Source organism: Zosterops lateralis, assembly GCF_965231275.1.
Source record: "Zosterops lateralis genome assembly, chromosome: 18".
Taxonomy (NCBI): Eukaryota; Metazoa; Chordata; class Aves; order Passeriformes; family Zosteropidae; genus Zosterops; species Zosterops lateralis.
In genome coordinates this window covers 2,374,673-2,394,660 of record NC_139778.1, presented here as the reverse complement: position 1 = coordinate 2,394,660, position 19,988 = coordinate 2,374,673, and the positions used below count along the sequence as shown (strand labels likewise).

Below are 19,988 nucleotides of genomic sequence, written 5' to 3'. Positions count from 1 at the left end.
GAGGAACAACCCAGTGAAACTCTCAAAAGTGCTTTGAAAAGAAAATGGTACATTTTTATGCAATGAGACAATACCTTGCTAGCTACTTTCACCTCTTAGCTAGATCTGTTCATGCTGATCAAAGCAGACAGGAGTCCAAGCTAACCTCTATTTTAAGACTCAGAGTGTAAGGTAGAGGGAAAAAATGCTTCAAAATGTGAAAGATTAAGCTCCACTTTTACACTGCTGCCTTTGAACCAGGCTGGATTAGTGCCTGCACTCCTACACACTTTGGGAGTAGGGGGAATGGATAACACATCAAAACTAAAAATCAACCACTTTCTGGGTTATCTGTGGACATCATGACCTGTTTGCTCAGAAGCAGCAAAATAAATTGGCTTTACAAAGCCAGCAGCACAGCTTTGAGAAGCTGCACTGTAAATCTGCAGTCTCTGCCCTAAGAGATGAGCAGACTAACTCCACAGGAAAACCTCAGTCAGTCAAGAAAGGGGAACTGGAAAGGGCTCCCTGATGATTCTCAGGTCAGTACCTACCCTGTCAGCAGCAAGTCCCTCTGAGGAGGATCTGGAGCGATGTTGGTGCCACCATCAATTGGCCACGGCTACAAATACAATAAGAGAAGTGTGTGACTGCCTAGGCAGTGACAGTGTGGAGAGAAGTCAGCAGGAGGGCACGAACCCCAGTGCAAGTGGCAGTGAAACAATCCATACTATCAGCTTTTGTTTGGATTAGATGTTCCCATTCTGACACCAACTGTGCCTCTTAGAAGGCATTCTACACATTTCCCTGAGAAGCTTCAAGCTTTTACATGAGAACTTTGTTACCACTGACAGCTGGGAACACTCAGACTTTCCCTCTGGCTTGTCAAAGCTTAAAAAAATATCACATTTTAATTCTCCACTGTAACTGTACTGGTGGTGCTTTGGGAAAAAAGCCTCTCTTGACCTTGTTAAGAAGCAGGACAGTGTCTGGTAGGGCTGAGCCCTCTGCAGATCATCAGCAACACAGACCACCCACACCCTGGGCAGTCATAGTGACTTAAACACATAGGGACACACAGGAGGGGGACACACAGGAGGAGGACACACAGGAGGGGGACACACAGGAGGGGGACACACAGGAGGGGGACACACAGGAGGGGGACACACAGGAGGGGGACACACAGGAGGGGGACACACAGGAGGGGGACACACAGGAGGGGGACACACAGGAGGGGGACACACAGGAGGGGGACACACAGGAGGGGGACACACAGGAGGGGGACACACAGGAGGGGGACACACAGGAGGGGGACACACAGCTACCATACCATGCTGGAGTAGTGAATGTTCTGCTTGCTCCCAGCACTGATAATCCGCTCCCAGAGCTTCAGTGGGATGTTGGAGACGTGGTGAGAGCAGGTGATGGCTGAGCAGTGCAGGGAGGCCAGGTATGGAGGGTGCACTGCTGGCCAACCTGCACTTTTCAAGTCTATGACCACGAGCTCTTCCTCTGCCAGCACCACCAGGGCAGAGGGGTCATCAAACTCTGCAGAAACAACATTCATTGAGGCTGACAGAACTGACTGTCCAAGGTCAGTGCAAACAAGCTTCCTGTAAGGCTGCTTTGAAAACTGTCATCACGCAGCTCCACATCAACATTTTTGTCAGAAAAAAAACTTAAATGCTTCTGTGTTAATTGGACCTATTGATTATGAATGGATCTAAAGACATTCACAGATTTACTGCAAATTCATGTTTCTTTACATCACTCCTGGGATTGTGACAGTGACTTTTAATGGATTCCATTGCAGAGTATAAAATTTGTTAACAACAGTGGCTAAATTACACAAATTTCATACTTATTACTGTAACAGCCAGAATTCCAAACACTTTACCTGCAGCTAATTAACAGCACTGGGTGGAAAGACATGCATACAGCCCAGCAGTGACCCATTTAGTGCTGTGTTAGGACCACAGTCCATCCAGGCTAAGCTGCTTAAACATGCTAATGCCTTGGGTTCTGCACAATGTTTCTTTGCTTGAACTGACAAGTATTTACAATTCAGCTCTTCTACTTTTCATTTTCTCTTCTTCTCATATGTTATGACACATCCTCTAGACTTTCTTTTTAAAGATGTGTACATCACCTAATAATTCTTATGTGTATTGGGAACAACTACAAAAGAAATCTGTTAATGTAACTTGACTGGTGACATCTGACACAAACAAGAATTTTAATTCCAGTTACAATGGAAAATCTTGAGTGAAAAAAATTTAGCCTGTAAGGACATTATTGCAGCAAGGCTCACGAGTCAGCCATACTGCAAACTGGTGGGGAAAACCAAAACCACAGACCAGTTCACAGCAGTGACAATTAACACAGCTACAGAAATCTGAGTGAATATAAAGCTGGATTGGGGGTGATAAACAGTGAGCCATTCCTCGACCTTCCCTCTCAAACTGTACTTTTACTTCCCTCCTTTACTTGGTTGATTAGCTGGTTTACACTTGCAAGAAGGCACATACCAACACTGTTCACTCAGCAAAATTAAATTCAAGTAATTAGTACTTGGCATCACTAGTGAGGCACCCCAAGTTTCACCTCTGACTAGGTCCAGCCACAACACATCACTAATTAGTTCAGTTTCTTAATGTAAAAAATGTTTTCTATTCAGTTTTACTTTGCTTTCCTATGTACCATCATTTGCAGTTGCCCACAGGACTTCATAATAAAACAAGTAATATCATTCCGTACTGTAGCAGGCCTGCAGTTTGCTGTTGCCAACATTAACCAAAAGTGCTCTGTTTTAACAATTTTCTTCCCTGCAAAAACACATCTGAGCTCATTTTCTTATGGCAAGAATCTATTTTAAGTTGCTGAAGTAGCAGGCACAGTAGAATTTGTCATGATTGCCATACACTCACCCACCTCACTTAAAAAAAAAAAAAAAAAAAAAAAAAAAGAAACAGGAAGGGCTGGCCTTTTTAAAAACTGTTTCCACAGCATATTCAGGGTAGTGGAAAGTCACCAGCTACGACCATGCTGCACTGCATGAGCTTTGTGCTTATTAAATTAAGTGGCTTTGGTATACAATTAATACCTTGGTATTGCCATTGCAGGGAAGACTGCTTAAGGGCAAACAAGGCAAGCCATGTAGATCCACTAAGCTTAGGCAATCAGCCACAAGGAAGTTTGTCAACCACAGAAAACTCATTTTATTGTAAAAAACTTCCTCATCTAAGTGCAACAGTTTCAGTTTCCTGTAGCAGCTCCTGTCTGAACTCACCAGCAGTGGTGTTAACTGGATAATTCAATTCTTGGGAAGTAGAAATATAAAGCCTGTTTGTTCAGTTATTTCATCCTAAAGGATTTCTAATCATATCCAGAACCTGAACTCTAGGCAGTCCAACTCTCACCTAAAACACTCAAATTTCTTTCATCTTTAAGACTTTTGTTCCATCATCCAGAATCCCTTCTCTGACAATTTCATAGAAAGTAAAAGGATTTCCTTTGTTAACACCAAGCTGTATTGAACTCGAAGTACAAAACTGTATCTGGAGTTTATCAGCACTGTGAGCTTGAAGGCTTAGACCTGTAGGTTCTGCACACTTAAATGATGTCTATAAAGGCAGTGTTGTGCAGGGAAAATCAGTAACAGACACATACAGGCATTTCTGCTCTGTTACACTGCATTTCTCTGCTCTCCTTTCAGTAACCTCAAAGGGTCTGTTAAGATATAGGAAGAGAGGCAAGAGGTAAACTAAAAACTGTTTCTTTCTGCCTCTTTTCCCAAGACATTCCCCCTCTAGATCTTTGCTCTGCTTCCCAGAACAGGCCAGAGGGATCAACCTGCACCAACAGACTCAGATGTGGAGCTGTGGCTGTCACCACCTCCCCTGGCAGGACACAGGACAAATTAGTTTGGAAACCAGTCTAGCAGGCAAATCAGAGACTAGAAAGTCTGAGAAGATCCAGTAATAGAAGATTTACTCACAAGCTCCTAAACAATTTGCAGTTTAGTCTGATCCAGCTTCCAACATTGCACACTTTTGGAGCTTGAAATAGCATTTTATATTCAGTTACTCCAAATTAGCCAAAAGCAAGAACTACACCAGCATTAAACAAAGAGTTCTTGGGGAAAACCCTTTACAGTTTCATGTACAGTTACTGCAGAAGTAAGGGCAAGAAAGATCTTCAACAGAAGCAAGAATCTAACACGCTCTACACAATCCCAGGAATGAGAACTATTCAGTTTACATTCATGTTCTCCAGCAGTAAGGAAATTAACTTCTCCATATACTGACCCTTGGTTCTATGTCACCCTTTGCTGATTTATTACCCAAAGCTCCAGACACAAATCCAGGTACTAATTAAAAGAAGCAGTGTCTCAGTGGGAGTAAATTCTGGTTTTAATTATTAGCCTCCTTTGAAGTGCTATTTCCAAACAACAATATTCAGATCCTCATTTCATGACGTGGCTATGTCCAATGTCCAGTTTAAACAGATATAAGCTGAAGAGATCTTTTCTCATTTACAGAGCAGCCTAATTTTTCTGAGGAATGTATGGCATTTGTAACCAGCCCTTTATTTACACCAGCATTTTACATTTCACTTTTAAATGTGAATCTTTCACAGCTGGACTCAATCTTAAGGGTCTTTGCCAAGCGAAATGATCCTGTGATTCTTTGCTGAAGTCTCAGAAACTCCCCAAACAACTGACCTCCTTTATTACATTTCATATGCTATTTATACCAGGCAGATTTCCTCACGTACACAGCTACCCTAATTCCTCAGTAATGCCCTTCCATCACATACCTGCAGCAGGATCTGAACTGAAGATTATAAAGAAGTCTATCACTCGTGAGGTAAAGTCAAAGGCTGTTTGCTGGCTGCCGTGGATGACAGAGATACTGTGCCGGTCCCCGTAGCTGGCCCGAGGCATTCCTCCTTGGAATATTATGTAAGGCAGCCTGAAGAGAAAGAAAGAGTTAAAGTGGTCTGTGCTGAAGTGAGCAGCAAGAAAAATTTTAGAGAAATGTCAAAGGAAGTTTGACAGCAAGTTCTTATAATGTTAGTCTAAAGGGTTCATGTGGCATTGCACACTGCACCCTTCACAGAGGTGAGATTGAAGGGATACACCACAAACTCACCCATTTTTTGTTGTCTGCCAGTAGATCTTGGAGATGGCCTTGCAAGGGAAAGGACCTGAGAAAACAGAGTTATTTGCTACAATTCAAGAAGTGCATCTTTCCATCAGAAGTTGCTGATTCTGCTCCAGCCAGGTCACCTCACCCTCCACCCCAAGGGGAGACACCTAAATTAGTAGGAGCCAGCACCACCTCCCCAGACCAAACCACATCAGACAAGTCTTGTGGGACACACTGACCACAGAACTCTGCAGCAAAACACAGCTTAGGCTCAGGGGAAGCTCTAAACCATGCTGCTGATGGCTACCAGGGAGGGGAAGTGCTGCTGGAGGAGCTGATTAACTAGAAAGGATTGCTAAAATCACAGCCATTCCTGAAACTAATATAAAGTGATAGATCTTTGGAAGCTTCTCTGCACTCAAATGGTGAGGTCATCCCCATTTGATGGTTTCCAGCAAATCAGAAGCTTCATTTAATCACTGCTCAGGTCAACAAAAAATACACTCAGCTCACTATTAATTACACAGGATCCAAGCAACTCCTGCTGAACAGGACACCAGCTAGAACAAAGAGCTGAATCACCACCCCTTCTTCATAACGGGCACTCATATTGTCAAGACTTGCTCTCCATGTTCAGGACACAATGGAAAGGAGTTTCAAATCCAAGACAAAAACTGGGCTGAAATGCCTTAATCCAGGCTCACAGGCCATTGAAGAGGCAGCTCTGCATTTTGCCATTAAACACTAGGGAGAATTGTGATTTGAATATCCTACACAAGGTCAGAATTAGTTTGAGTGTAGACAAATACACAACAGATAAACTTCACTTACTGACCATAAGGCACCGTGTTTTCCAGAGGCTCTGCCTGCCTGCTGTCACTGGATACTGGCCACTGGGTGTAACTTCCATCATAGTGACAACTAATGAATTTACTGCCATCCCTCTGCCAGTAGAGGTTCTCCAGTTGCTGAAAAGAAAGTCATACAAATGACTGCTCTGCAGAGAGCTGTTATCTCTGCAAAACAACCCGTTCTTACTAAAAAAGCTGCTTTGTCAAGCTCTCTCTGCACCTGATTTGTGTTCAGAGTGTCAATGAGAGCCCTTCCTGCCCTGCTGAACTGACTCTGGATTGAATCAATACCTGGCTGCCCAGGAAATGTTGTATTGCTTTGTTATTCTGCAGGTCCCAGAGGACAATCAAGGCCCTGCTGTATCCAATTAGGATCTGGTCAGGGTTCTTGGGATGCTCCCGAAGGGCTTCCACCAGTTCACAGGAGCGTCTGTTGCAGTTATCTTCAGGTATCCTGCAGGAGCAAACAGAAAACCAAGAGAAGCTGATTCCAGGTACAGCCTGAAAGGACTGTAATAAAAGGGGTAAGAATGAGAAATTAGGTGACAAAGTTGAAATAGGTAATTACAATCTTCCCACAAATCCTTGATGCAGCAGAAATATCTTATGGGAGACATCACACCAGGCCTACCACATGGACATGCACCCAGTCCTGTTTCCTTCAAGGAAAGGCCAAGGTTTACAATTCCAGGACTGGATCCCAGGACTGCAAAGACAGTTTGAACCACCCACCCTATTCTTAAAGAATAAAGGTAAGATGGAAATGTCAGTAGGAGATGTGAAGTAGGACATTTTTCAGCAGCACTCAGCAGAGTGATAAAAACCCCATTTGAACAAAGCAGCATCAGATGTTCTGCCAGTGGTTGAAAAAATAAATGGGTAACTACAGTTAAACAATGTTTTTTTTCCCAAAACTAAACACAAGGGCTAGGGCACAAATTTTGCAGATTCACCCCAAGTGAACATACTGTAACTCCACAGTAACAACACCAGGCTGGACAAGGACAGAAACTGTTACTTAACACACACCAGGATCAAAAGTTACTTTCACAAGAGTCAGGCAGATATGGACAATGCTTAACACAACAGCGAGGCCCCAGTACATAATCTGGGGTGACATTTTAACAAAGGATGTGTCTGGTAATGGGATTCCACCTCTTGTTTGCTCACTCACCGCTGCAGCACGGCCTCAGGGGTGATGGTCCTGTCCTCCAGCACTCGGAACGAGGGCAGCTCCACCACAAAGATGTTGCCACTCTCTGTGCCGAGGTACAGCACCTCCCGTGAGGAATGTGGAAGCACAGCTGTTACCTGGGTGGCACTTGGTGGAGAGCTGGGGATGCAAAGAGACTCTTGTTACTGAATTTGGGAGAGTTAACAGCATAACAGGGGCGTTTATCAGTGTCGTTTGTTTTGGAGGCATGATTTTTTTTTTTTAAGAAGGAAAAGATCAGCTTTAAGACAAATTATGTCAGAAATTTTTGACAAGTGCATGGACTATGAACCAGACACCTTTTTTACAGAACCCTCTCTAAAGTGTTCCTAAAAATACCTCACCTAAAACTGGCAAGATCAAGTGAAACTGAAACGACAACAGCGTTTCAAAGTCTGATTTAAGTCATGGTTAGATTTACCTAACCTTAAGATTAACAGCTCCTGTACACACAGCAGTGAATGCACAATATTTTAAAAGATGCCACCCTTTACACTGGTTGAGCACTTTTAAAAGCTGGTGTCCCATGTCCTAGTCAGCTCCTGGTTGGTTTCCATGGATGCCCTTTCAATGGATTCAGAGGAGTGGCAGGCTGTAAGAACTGGACAAGCTCTAGCTTAAACAATAGCAGAATTTTCTGGTTTGCTTATCCCCAGAGCAGCTCCAAGCCCCTCCTGTGCCTTACCCAGGTGGCCCTTTGAGGGTGAAGCGATGCTCTTCCCGCAGCTCAGATGCTCCTCCGTGCTGCTTCAGGCTCCAGAGGTGCAAGCTGTTATCATCCAGCAGAGTCACCAGCTGGCACTGCAAAAATCACACAACTTGCTTTTTTCAGAATGCCAGTATTAAATATAACACAGTAAATTTAGCACTAGAGCTGCTGCTGTTCATAATTCCATGCTACAACAGGATTGGGGAGCTGGTTCAGTTTTTTATGGCAGTGGACAAACATTGCGGCAATGGGATTTAGGGGGTGGAGGGGGACAAGAAGTAGCCTAGAGGCTAAAAACCCTGTAATAAAGGCACAGGTTATCACTGAGGGGGATGACAAGGATTTTAGGCTCCTGAAGATCAGGCTGTGCTGTAAAGCTCAGCCATGCAGCTGCAGGCTGTATCTCACCTCCTCCCGGCTCAGCACAGGTTTGCTGAACACACCCCAGCTTTGGGTGGGGCTGATACACTCTGCTACACCACACTCCTCACATTCTTCGTGTCCAACCTCATTCTGGAGGGTTGTGTCAGAATCCTTTTATGAGCCCAGCCCTGCTGGCTGGATGTTCAAATTGAAGCATTTTACCTGCTGCAGCCACACCTGGTGCAACACTCCCCATGGGAGTTTCAGTTTATACCATTAGTTAAGCAAACAGACACCCAAAACCGCCTCAAGAACTAAATCCCTCCCATAAAGAGGCCACTTGTGCTACACTGGGGGCATCAGGCAACAAAGTATGTGACCAAGACACCAGTCAAGGGAAAGGGAAAGTGGTTAGACAGCCACCAGACATTTGGAAAATTCTGCTTTCCTATTTTTAGTGTGGCAATAACTGTTCAGCAATCCCCAGGAGCAAGATTCAATATCCCCAAACACAAAGGCAACAAACTTAACAGCAGATGAGGCTGGCAGTGTGCTGTTTCGAGCTCCTGAAAATAATTAAATCAGCTCAGTAGCAGCTCCTGTTCTATCTGTTGTGCAGAGGAAAGACCACCCAGTCCTACTGAAAAACAGGGGCTGCAAAAGGGAAAGGAAGTTCTTGCTCCTGCAGCAGATTGCCTGAACTATCCTGGCCTTATTACCATTCCCAGGATGTTGCTGGAGATAAATGACTAACAGTTATGAACAATAAAGCTACTCTTTAGTTTAAAGCTTCTCTTTTAGTTTTACTGAGCATCTCCACAGCAACAAGCACTGCTAAAAGCACAAAATACACTGGGATAAACATTCCCAACCAGGCAGCATTTGTATATACTCAGTAATAGGAGCCCAGATGCCTGGAATAAAATCAACACCTGTTTAGGAGAGATCTACGTCAGTTCCAGAGGTACTGAAAAGGCACTTACCTGATCAGGTATAAAGTGAATCTGCATTACAGTGTTGTTTTCTTCATGTAAACCCATGAACTCCACCCCAGGAGCACCATATCTGATGAGTTTGTTGAGGATCTACAGTATTTAAGGTGACCCACAGCTACAATTAATTGATAAGAAGCTTGCTAGCAAGCAAGACAAAAAGAGATTAGTTTGAAACCAGGTTTTACTGTTGGTGAGCTGGACTGCAAAGAACCAATGCAAATCTACTTTTGATTTTACGTGTTTGTAAAATTTGCAGGCTGTGTTCACTGTGGAGAACAGGGAAGTTCACTTCTTCCTTCAGTATATGCAGAAGAGGTGCCCAGACCCTGTTTTTTCTCAGGGATGTTCAGTGGTTTCCCAGACACTACAATCCTGCTTAACTAATTTGTAACCAGGAGACAGATGGCTACTGCCTGCATGTGGAGCCCAGCCCCTGAGCACAAACAACACCAGCAGTGAATGATTAAGCTGGCAGAGACAGCACCAACTTTTCCTTTCTGGGCTGGGTGACATGCCTGTTTTACAGCTCATCTAACTGGTCTCTGCCATGAGAATTATCTCACACACACAAAAAAAATCAGACTGGATGTCACTAGCTAAAAAAAAAATAAATTACCACCTTCAGTGTTTAGGTCTTTAATTCCTGGATGGTCAAAAACTCAGGAAGTAGAAAGCATTTCTGACTTCAGCTTTAACCTTTGAAATAGAACTGCTTTAGGAAAAAAAAAAAAAAAAAAAAAAAAGAAAAAAGAAAAAGGAACCCTGCCCCAAATATTTAAACAACCCTGGAATTTACAATGTGAAGGATTGCTAAACTTAGGCCAGATCTAGCCTGACCTTCTGCATAGCAAGAGCAGAGTCTTGTTTAATATCTGCATCAGTTCAGCTTCTGTTGGAGTTGTAGCTCAGCTCTTGGAAAGACAATCCCACCCTGATCAGACCAAAATCAATCCAAAGCCTGGCAAACTGTTTCAGTGTCCCAGTAACCCTTGCCTGCAAACTCATACTTAATTTAACTTTTGAAGTTTTCAAAGTTTAAAGTCTTCAAAGCTGCACTAATTCTGCTAAGGTCAGAGAACTCTCACCCAAGGTGTTCAAAGGATACAATTTGATGGCTCCTGATCGTGTCCCAATGGCCATGAGTCGGAGAAATGGGCTGTAGCCCAGGGCACTGGGCTGGTGGGGAAATCCATGTTCCACAGTCTGGGGGAGAGAAGGAAAAATCATCATCAGCAGCTTCTTTCATGGGCAGAAAGTCAACATGGCATGGCAACCTGAAATACAGCACTTAATGGCAGCTTTTTCTGCTGAAAGGTGTTCAAACCTTTTTGATTTGCTGAACAACAGGCTCATGATGAACGTGTGCCAAGAATCCCTGGCTCCACAGCCAGGATATCCAGAAGTGTAACAGAAATGAAAGAGAAATATTCTGAAAACAGTAGCCTGAGCAGCTCTTGATGTTAAGATTATAAATAACTTTGCATAAGCACAGCATAGTCAGTCAATACAACACACTCCATCACTCCACATCAGCTGCACTTCTGTAAACCAACTGCTCAGCACAATTTCAAAGTCTGACACAAATACTGTGTGCTGTAAGATCAGCTTTATCTGCTAAATTCCACCCAGGTCAGCCTTCCTGACCTCTTCTTGGTGACTGACGTGAAGAAATGGTGCAAAGCAATGCAGAGCTATGAGTGAACATCAGTGCTCATCAAGGAAACGAAACAGATTTCCTGTGAGTCAGGAAAGCTAATGCAATCCATAGCCATTTTCCAGAGGGAACACGAGGAACACTGGAATTTAATGAGAGCAGGAGCCTGCTAGGCCACCTCAGAGTAATTCAAAGACGTTTGGGACTAAAAAGATGTCACTGTCATGGGGAGCAGTGCTGCTATGCCTTGGTGGCTTCCCTAAAGTACAATTTACATCTGCTCCAGGAGGGAGATTTGGACTATTTGTACACATCACACTGGGCAAGCCTGATGCATTTACACACCAGGGAATAATATCCTGCCATACTTACAGGATGCCACCAAGCTGCTTGGAAAATAGCTCAGTGAGGTTTTCAGAAGTGCTAATGCACAGCTCTTACACACAGCCAGGTAAAGAGGGCTGCTGTGCCCCAGATTAATATGGAAGATTAAGAGGAATGCTTCCTGGAAAATGCTGATCCTTACATACCAACTTCTGGAAAATACCTTCTAAGGCAAGCTGGCCATCTACAGAATAGGAATTAATTACACTCATTACCGAAAAAAAAAAAAAAAAAAAAAAAAGGCAAGCAGAGAACCCTCCATCTACAGCACTTGCACCTCACTCCCATCCTCATTTCCATCATGTCTGAAGCAAAGCTACCACATCACTTAACTTTTACGCTTTATTCAGCCTAAAAGTAACACCTGGACTTTATTTCCTGCATAGTGATTTCCCAACTTAATCCCCTGCACGAGAATCAAATGGAGCTGGTTTCGTTTCCCTGGTCAGGCCATAGCCTGAGGTGCCCCAGCTGCTGCAAAGCCCTTTCATGTCCTGCTCAAAGACACAGCAAAGGAGGATCCAGCTGACTCCAGAGTCTGCCAGTTTGCTTCAGTTTTACCCATTTGATCACAATTCCCAAACTGCAAGAAAAGACTTCCCTCTTCTAAATACTGGGTATCCCAGCCTGAGGTTTTCTTAAGGAAAGATGAATCTCTTTAGAAGATAAAACTGAAAATATTGGAGCATTTCCCAATTTTCTTCTTGCCAACTCATTAGGCTGGACAAAAGAGTAGAGAGTAATTTTTTTACCTTTTATAGGTAGTAAGCCAAGATTAGTACTACAAGCTCCAAGACCATTGAGTTTACTTCCTTTTTGATAACTTATTCTCCCAGCCTTTGCTATTTATATTCTAAGAAGGTAATTTAAGTGTTAGGTTTGCATTATTAAAAAGAAATTTTGAGAAGTCAATCTTTTTACAGTCACCCTTGAAGCTCCTGCTAACCAACCTTTGCACAGCTACACATATAAAACTTCTGAGAGAAGGCTGTATGAAATTAGGAATTTATCAGTGGACTCAGAATTGAAACAGGGCAGTTTCCTAATCCAGCACAGGCAAAGAAGAATTTCTCTGCACTGTGACAGCTACTGAGGAAACACAGAAAAGCTTCCTAATTGTCAGAGTTGTGGGAGTATAAAGCTATGGTGCAAAATTCTGGGAAGAAGATCCAAGGTAACCTTATCTTAACAACAAATCAGACATTTAAATGAATCAGGTGTAGCACAGGCAATAAACACCTGAAATTCCACTCTCACCCAAAACAAAGTGAGGAACTTGTTAGGGAGACACCAGTGTAATTCCCCTGATAATTTTAGTTTCAACTTGTTCACAGTCACTGCACTGTCATCAGTGCAGTGTGTTATCAGCACAACCAGGCACAATTTTCAGTGACACATCAATTAGAAACTGTGATTGTTCTAAGATTTCATCCAGCCCAGAAGATAAAGCTTTAGCCACAACTCTCAGAAAGCCATGACTTATACAATACTGCACTGCCTGTTAGGAAGCTGTCAACACCAGCCTTAATACAGGCCTAATTATATCTTGGGTTTGATGTGTTAATTTGTAAACACATTAGACAAGTCAATAAAAGCTTTAATTTTCAAGTATGAGGTCTATGAACTGCACAACCAAATGTGTATGATTCAGTAATTATAATAGGAGGGTGATTTTTTTTTTCCTCCAGCTTTTCATTCAATCAAAAATTTGAAGTACCCCCCATTCCACAGACAAATTTGCAAAAGAGAAATATCAGTAACACCACAGTGTGCTATACAACTGGTCATGGAGAGCAGTAAAGGTACTAAAGGTTTCTGGCAGCTCTGAATCTTCAACCAAGATGCCCATAAAATGCAACAGAGATAACTCTCTTATGTCATTTGTTTCCACAGGTGGGCAATAAAGGCTTCAGGGCGGCTTTTGGGCTGCATTTGACACCACCAGGGCCAGGCATTCACATTCACTGTCCTGATTACCCAGATCTTTTCCTTGTACTTATTTGCACCCGGTTGTTAAATCACATCAAGCAGCTTTGGGCTGCCCTCCTTCCCTCCCCTCGGCAACTTTCATCAGCCAATCCTTTCACCTGCCCAGCAGGTAAACGCAGCAAGGGGGAGAGAGGGGGGCAGGAGGCAGCAGAGGTTACAATGGAGCCTTTCAGCAAAGCTGAAATAAGAAACTGGAGTGCCCACAATGTGCCCTCCCTTTCAAAAGGGCCTTTGTTTCTATGGGGAAAGGTAGGAGCTTTTTTTTCATTCTCCACAGATTTGTCAGACTCAAACAAGGCTGGTGTCAGCAGCACTGACAGAAATGCTTCGTGTCAGTCATATTTACTGCAGGAAAAATGTGGCCAAACTGAACAGTTGTTCCCAGCCCACACTAAAGCTGTGCCGATGGAATTCAGCTCTGTCTTCCCTCCTTTCCCTTGTCCTTGCTTCTCTTCTCAGCTTGTTTTATGACAGAGCAGAGACAAACCCAACCACAGGCAATACAAGCCCTGTCCCTTTGTTAATTCATCTTTTGAAGAAACAACGAAGCCTGTTGTGCTAACTCCACTTTCCCTAGACACTAACTCAGATTTCAGGTAAGCTCTCCATCACATCCATCCACAAAGGTGCAGGAAGGCTGAAAACAGGGGAAAAAACACGAAGCCATAAATTAAACACCATGCTCCCAGTTGGGTAACATTCAGCTGTAGGACAGGCTGGTTCACCTGTGTGTTACCCATCATCTAGTCTGACAATGCCAGCCTGAACATGTTTCTTCTGCAGGGCTTGGACTGAGCCAAAGGCATCCAAATACTACTTCCAAAAGCAGGATAAACTCAGAGAAGTAGACTGCCAAGTCCACATACCTTATCCTTCATTCTATCCACGGAGCTAAAAACAGATTCTAGCAACAGGTACACACATGTATGGGAAGTTCTTACTCATATAGAGAAACAGATATGCAAAGCTGTGTGACTAGCAGAATTTAGGAAAGTGTTTTTTGAAACAAACACAACTTTGAAGACAGTTTGAAGCACTAGTCCAGTCATCAATCAGTCATTTAAAACCATCTGAACCACCTCTTATGCAGAAGAGAAATGCAAGAGAGCAGCAGTAAGAAGATCACAACCTATTTATACGTGACAGAGTAAACAAACAAACAAACAAAAATCCACCACCACCAATTAAACAGACTTTCTAAATTGAAATCCATTCTAGGTCAGCATGGTCGAATACATTCCACTACACTAACACTAAACCTGTGTGGCATTTATATCCAACTTCAGTGTAAAATGAGGGCAGGAATCCCCAGCACCTTTAAGGGACAGACCTTGCCTTTAATCATGACCTGCATCACACACTGAAGAGCTGCAAATCCACTGTGCAGTTTCTCTGATCAGCAACTTTACAGGCCCACAAAATATTTCCCAAGCAGGTTCTCAACCAGAAGTCTTTCAAAGACCTCAAAAAACCAAGTGTTTAAAAACCTGCTTACCAGCACTAATGTGCTTGCTCTAACAGCACATTAGACCAGGACAGCCTTGGCACACAAAGCACTACGATTCTTGGCTCCTTGAAGCCACAACCTTCAACAGCTCAGAATTAAGGTCTGACTTTCCCAGATTTTCTCAGTCTACCTAGCTGTGAGTAGATGTTTATTGGATCAAAGGGTAGAAGCTTTCAAATGACCCATTATGTCTGGAAATACTGGAATGAGAGACCCAAGACATGGAAAAAAAAAAAAAAAAACCAACCTCACTTTTATGCAAGAAAAAAAGTAGAATTTAAAAGATTCTGGTATAATGTTCATTCCCTTCTGATTCTTATTAGAAAAGAACAAGTTGCTGTGGCTTAAAGGTGCAAATGCATTTTACAAGGCCTTTAATTACCAGGCTGTTAATGAGAGCAAATCATTAGGAAGTGTCCAAAGTAGTCGTCTCCCTAGAAACAAGATGTCATATTTACCTTCAGGACTGAACCAAATGGAGTCACAAATCCTGATGCCAGCTTTTAATATATTTAGAAGTTTCCCTCTGTTGCAAAAGCTAGCTCTTTCAACCCTGTTTTGCATTACCCAAATGAGTGTGTCTCTGGCAGGTAAAGCTCAGCCAAACATTCTCATAAGAGAAAGGCACATTCAAGAAAGAGCCATCCCTAAAATAGCAACGTTTTTCCAAGGCATATATAATTTTAAATGCTTATAAGCAACACTGACCCATCCCTGGGACATCTTTTCTGAAGCTGACATTGCATTTAGCCAAGATACATCTCAAACTCAGTCTGCATTCATTGATTTTGTTACTGCATCTGCACTAGGATTTCCTGGTGGCAGCAGGCAGAAAACAGACCCGAAGCACTCTTGAGTTCCTTTGTCTCCCCAATGGCAGGCAGGTATGCATGGAATTGGTGTTGCTTGGTACCAATTACATTAAATCATTTATCTCAAATATCCACAGTTCCACTTCAAGTATCCATCCGCCCTACAATTCTAATGAATCAAGAAGGTTATTTCCTAGGCTGATTTCATTTATCCATTACACTTTTCAGCAAAATTCCATTTCAACCTTGGAAACACAAAACCTACAAATGTATTTCTGCTCCCCAAAGAAAGTGTAAGTAGCCATTAGCCTAGCCATGATTTAATACCAGGCATTTTCAAAGATAAAAGCAGTATGCTCCTGGACAGAGCTCAAAAGAAAAATGCCCAGAGTGCTGGATAGATAGCACAGCCATTGCCATTGCTTCTTCACAGGAAGGAAAAAAACCTAGAAACAGATTCAGACTAAGATAATAGTAAACTCATTATTAATGGCCATTGTGCTGCCTAGGAGCTATCACAGCCTTTTAAATGCACATTTAAAAGCAGGGGCACACTTGTAAATCCAAAGTATAATCAGGGACAAAGAACTCTGGCTTCAGCTGCATCACAAGCTACAGCTTGTGTATATCTTTAGAAAAATGTTTATTTTCCTAACAAGGACTACCTAAAACAGAAACAGTCCCAGGACAGAGCAGGACAAGTGACAGACCACTCAGAGGATAGAAAAGATCTCTTCTTTCACCAAGTGCCACTCAACAGCATCACAATATCCTTTCTCTTAAAAAAGGCAAGACAGAATTGAGAACATGCCCAGGAGCTTAAAGGAAACTACTCAGGCACATCGGGGGAGAAAAGGACAGAACTGAAAAAGAGAACAAACCAGCAACTCTCCTAAATTTAACTTTCCCACCCACACTCGAGTAGTTTATCCCTCCTTTTGCAGGATGCAGTGGCTCAGGACAGATTTGCCCTGGAGTCTGAGGAAAGCCCCATACCTTGTTAAACTGGAAGAGGTCGCGTTTGAGCCTCTCTCGCACTGGATCGTGGCCGGGTCTTAGGAACCTTCTCATCTTCCTTGCTGTAGTATCTTGGCAACAAAAATCCTAACAAAAATAGAAAAAGAAAAGCCTATATAAACAAAAGCAGCCTGAGCAGAAAGCAGGCAGAAGTAGGTTATTTATTTTGGTTTGGCAGGTAACAAATCAGCCAGAGCAGACTGAGACAACATCACTATCGAGTGACTAAAACCTGATACCAGTCTAGCACAGCTCTCTGGTGCAGCACCTCACAATTCCATTTTCACATTGATAAAGCAAACTAGTACAGATAAAACAACAGGAGTCTAAAAAGGGTTTTGCACTTGGCCATTTTGCGATCCCTTGAGTTGACCTTATCCAAAGAAAAGGCAAAACTGCAGCATTTGCATAAACATTCAGACAAACCCAACTTAAAGGCCAACTCCCAGGCTCAGGCATTATTGACTAGCATCAGTTTTCACCCCAGGTAACCTCCAGCTATTGAGCCAAAGAGAGAAAGAATCCCATTTTCAGGTCTCTCCCAGAGCACGGCAGAAAGGGCTGCGCTGCCTGCAGGGGAGCTGCATTAATTATTAACTTGCTTTTGTAAAACATCAAGCTGAACTCCCTGCTCGAGGTGGGGGCAGGGGAAGGGAAATTCGCACCTGCAATTCACGGTGCAGCTGAAGCACAAAGTGGCTGTCCCTGTGCCTGGTCTCTCACAGCGACAGGAGCCAAGCAGGACAGATCAGACCTGATTTGCAAGCCAGCAATCTCACGGGGAATCCCAGGCTCCAGCTTCTCATTCTCCACATCTCAGGAGACTGTCACATCTCCCCTTTGCACAGGTTCTGAGTGATCAGCAAATCCCAGACAACTCAAGAGCAAAGGCTTGAATTCACATCCTGACAACTTACCCTGTGTTAGTGCTCCTGTCTGCTCAGGCCATCTCTCACAGGCTGCAGTTTACAGACACTTCACTCAGTATTTTATTTTAATTTGCTGGACAGGGAGCAATTTACCAGCTGCTCTGTACGTGACACACATACACAGCAGGGGACAGAACTTCTGAGGTGCAATGAAGGATCAGAATGGATATTGTACATGGTCAGAAGAGGTTCACACACACCTACACCAAGGTGAGGAGCAGGAGGCTGATGTTGTATGAGAAAGAGAGGGACCAGGAGCACCAAAGAAACTTGCAAGTCAACAGAGGGCCTTAAACCCTTCAAACAGTGGGGCTGGAGGTGAGTGACTGAGGGGAGCAGCTTTCACACCTGTAGAGATGGGAACAGCACAGCTGGAAACAGGGTGGTCACCTCTGTGCTCCTGCCGGCAACAATGGCCTTTGGATAATGACCTAAAGCAGCCACTCCTGAGGAGCTTGAGTTGTTTTTCAAAGAGTTCCTAGCAAGGCCTTGCACCAGCTGTGAAGGTCCAAAAGAAGGAAACAGTGTGATAAACAGGATGCTCCACAGGCATATTTTGAGAACTCCCTTTAGAAACTCCCTGATCTTGAACTTGTACCTCTTTGTTGCACTCCTGCCCATTTACTTTCCTGCTCACACTCCAACATCTCCAGCCACCTGTGGAGCACTGCTCTGAGCTCATCAAAGGCCTGAAATGCAGCCCTGGTCCAGAGGACCTGAGGATCAACCACCTGAGTCACTCAGTCCCTAGAATTACTAGGATCCAGGTGACTGAAATATGTCACCTATGTGACATTCCAGTCACCCAGAATCACTGGCTGTACCATCACCACAGAAAAACTGGCTCTGAGCAGGGCAGCTACAGGAGTCTGTGTTTGTGGGCTACCAGCACACACAGGGGTGAGGAATGTGCATAGAAACAAATGTATGAGGACCTCAGAAAAGAGAGGAAGAATAAAAGCGATGTTTACTTGGAAAGTAAATCCTACTACAATGATTTAACATCTCAACTGAACTTTCAAAAGCAGTGTCAGATCATAAGTCTTCTTTTATTAGACATCCCTGAGAGAGGGACATATTTTCACAAAGCTACATTCACTTTAAGTTAGCAAAAGTTACAGAGCAGTGACAGGGTGCTGTGCAATGAAAGGAGAGCGTATCACGCCCATGTCTAACACACAACTTGCCCTTAGCCAGACAAGGAAAGGAAAGTGCCAAGGAGACGCGCCCTTTCCCAGTGTCAATCAATATCCTGGACCTGTTAAACGAGGCAAACCCACAGAGAAACTCTACTAATTACCCTCGCCACTTTAGAACAAAAGACTTCAGCTGTGCCAGCAGAGACAAACTCAGCGTTAGGAGCAAAGAAAAGGGGGCTTGATTTGAGAGAGACACAACTTTACATTGAAAAACTTGCTAGAATGTTTTATCCTGAAATATTAATGGCATCCTGAAGCGTGCTGTTTGAGCCTCTTATGCAAGAGCTCCAACATTCACACTCCAGCCCACAACAACTTGTTCAACAGGCTAAGAAGTGTCGTAGTTCTGAACCGAGCAGTAACTCACTTGAAAAACCATCACCCTGAAGGGCTGAGAGGATCAGAGAAAGCAAGCTAAGAAAGTCACCTCTCAGACTGATATCAGAGATCCTTTCTGACCAAAGAACCTTTGAGTGGCACAGTATGGGAGAGGATGAGAGGACAAGCAGTTTTGGACAAAGGCAAAGAAGGAATAGCATCCACTGCAGCACAGGTTGTCCAAGCAGAGTTATTATCACAAGTTTACAAGACTATTATCAAAGAGAAGAATTTTGGTTTCAGTACAATAGCAAGTATCTCTTCCAATTCTAGAAATAGATTCCACAATCTGTATAATCTTATCTTCCAGATGCACATTTACATTTTAGCAGGCCAGTTTCTCTCCCACACACCTTTGGAGCCTTACATAAAACTCCAGCCCCATGTGCTCCGCAGTTGTCTGCCAGTCAGCATTTACAACCATCTGGTAACAGTTGTGGCTACCAGTAGCCAGAGAGGAATTCTTCAGTAGCCTCTGAAGCTATGCCAGGTCTGCATGTATCTAATGTTCTTATTTTCCAGGGAAACAATTCTTTAGGCTTTCAAAGACAAGTCTTTTACCAGAAACTATGTGCAACATTCTCTTCTTTTAACATGCATTGAGGGCAGCTGTTTAGAGGCAACAATAGCCCAAGGCTGAGCCAACCCAAGTTTTGGTGGTACTCAGGACATGGACACCTGAGAGCAGAGCTCAGAGTGCCCTGAACATCAAACTCCTGCTGCTTCCTTACCTGAATGCTCAGCTAAATCCTGCAATGTCCCTTTTTTCACCTCATTGGATTAGATCCAGACACAAAGCAAAATCTCCTCACTATTCATACAAAAAGGCAATGAAAGCAAGACGATCCTGTTTCCAATC

General features: G+C 43.4%; 1 protein-coding gene across 3 annotated transcripts in view; it reads right to left on the bottom strand.

Moving 5' to 3' along the window:
- LLGL2 (LLGL scribble cell polarity complex component 2) overlaps positions 1–19,988 on the bottom strand; it is a 33,244-nt gene that overhangs the window by 9,390 nt on the left and 3,866 nt on the right. For all 3 annotated transcript variants that reach the window (XM_083874823.1, XM_083874824.1, XM_083874825.1), the window contains exons 2-12: positions 16,603–16,710; positions 10,366–10,463; positions 9,249–9,330; positions 7,879–7,994; positions 7,155–7,313; positions 6,272–6,434; positions 5,965–6,097; positions 5,133–5,187; positions 4,798–4,952; positions 1,310–1,527; positions 534–601 (exon numbers count right to left, since the gene is read on the bottom strand). In XM_083874823.1, coding sequence (XP_083730949.1) covers positions 534–601; positions 1,310–1,527; positions 4,798–4,952; positions 5,133–5,187; positions 5,965–6,097; positions 6,272–6,434; positions 7,155–7,313; positions 7,879–7,994; positions 9,249–9,330; positions 10,366–10,463; positions 16,603–16,677 — 1,322 coding nt within the window. In that variant the 5' untranslated portion in view covers positions 16,678–16,710. The remainder of the gene's footprint in view (positions 1–533; positions 602–1,309; positions 1,528–4,797; positions 4,953–5,132; positions 5,188–5,964; positions 6,098–6,271; positions 6,435–7,154; positions 7,314–7,878; positions 7,995–9,248; positions 9,331–10,365; positions 10,464–16,602; positions 16,711–19,988) is intronic.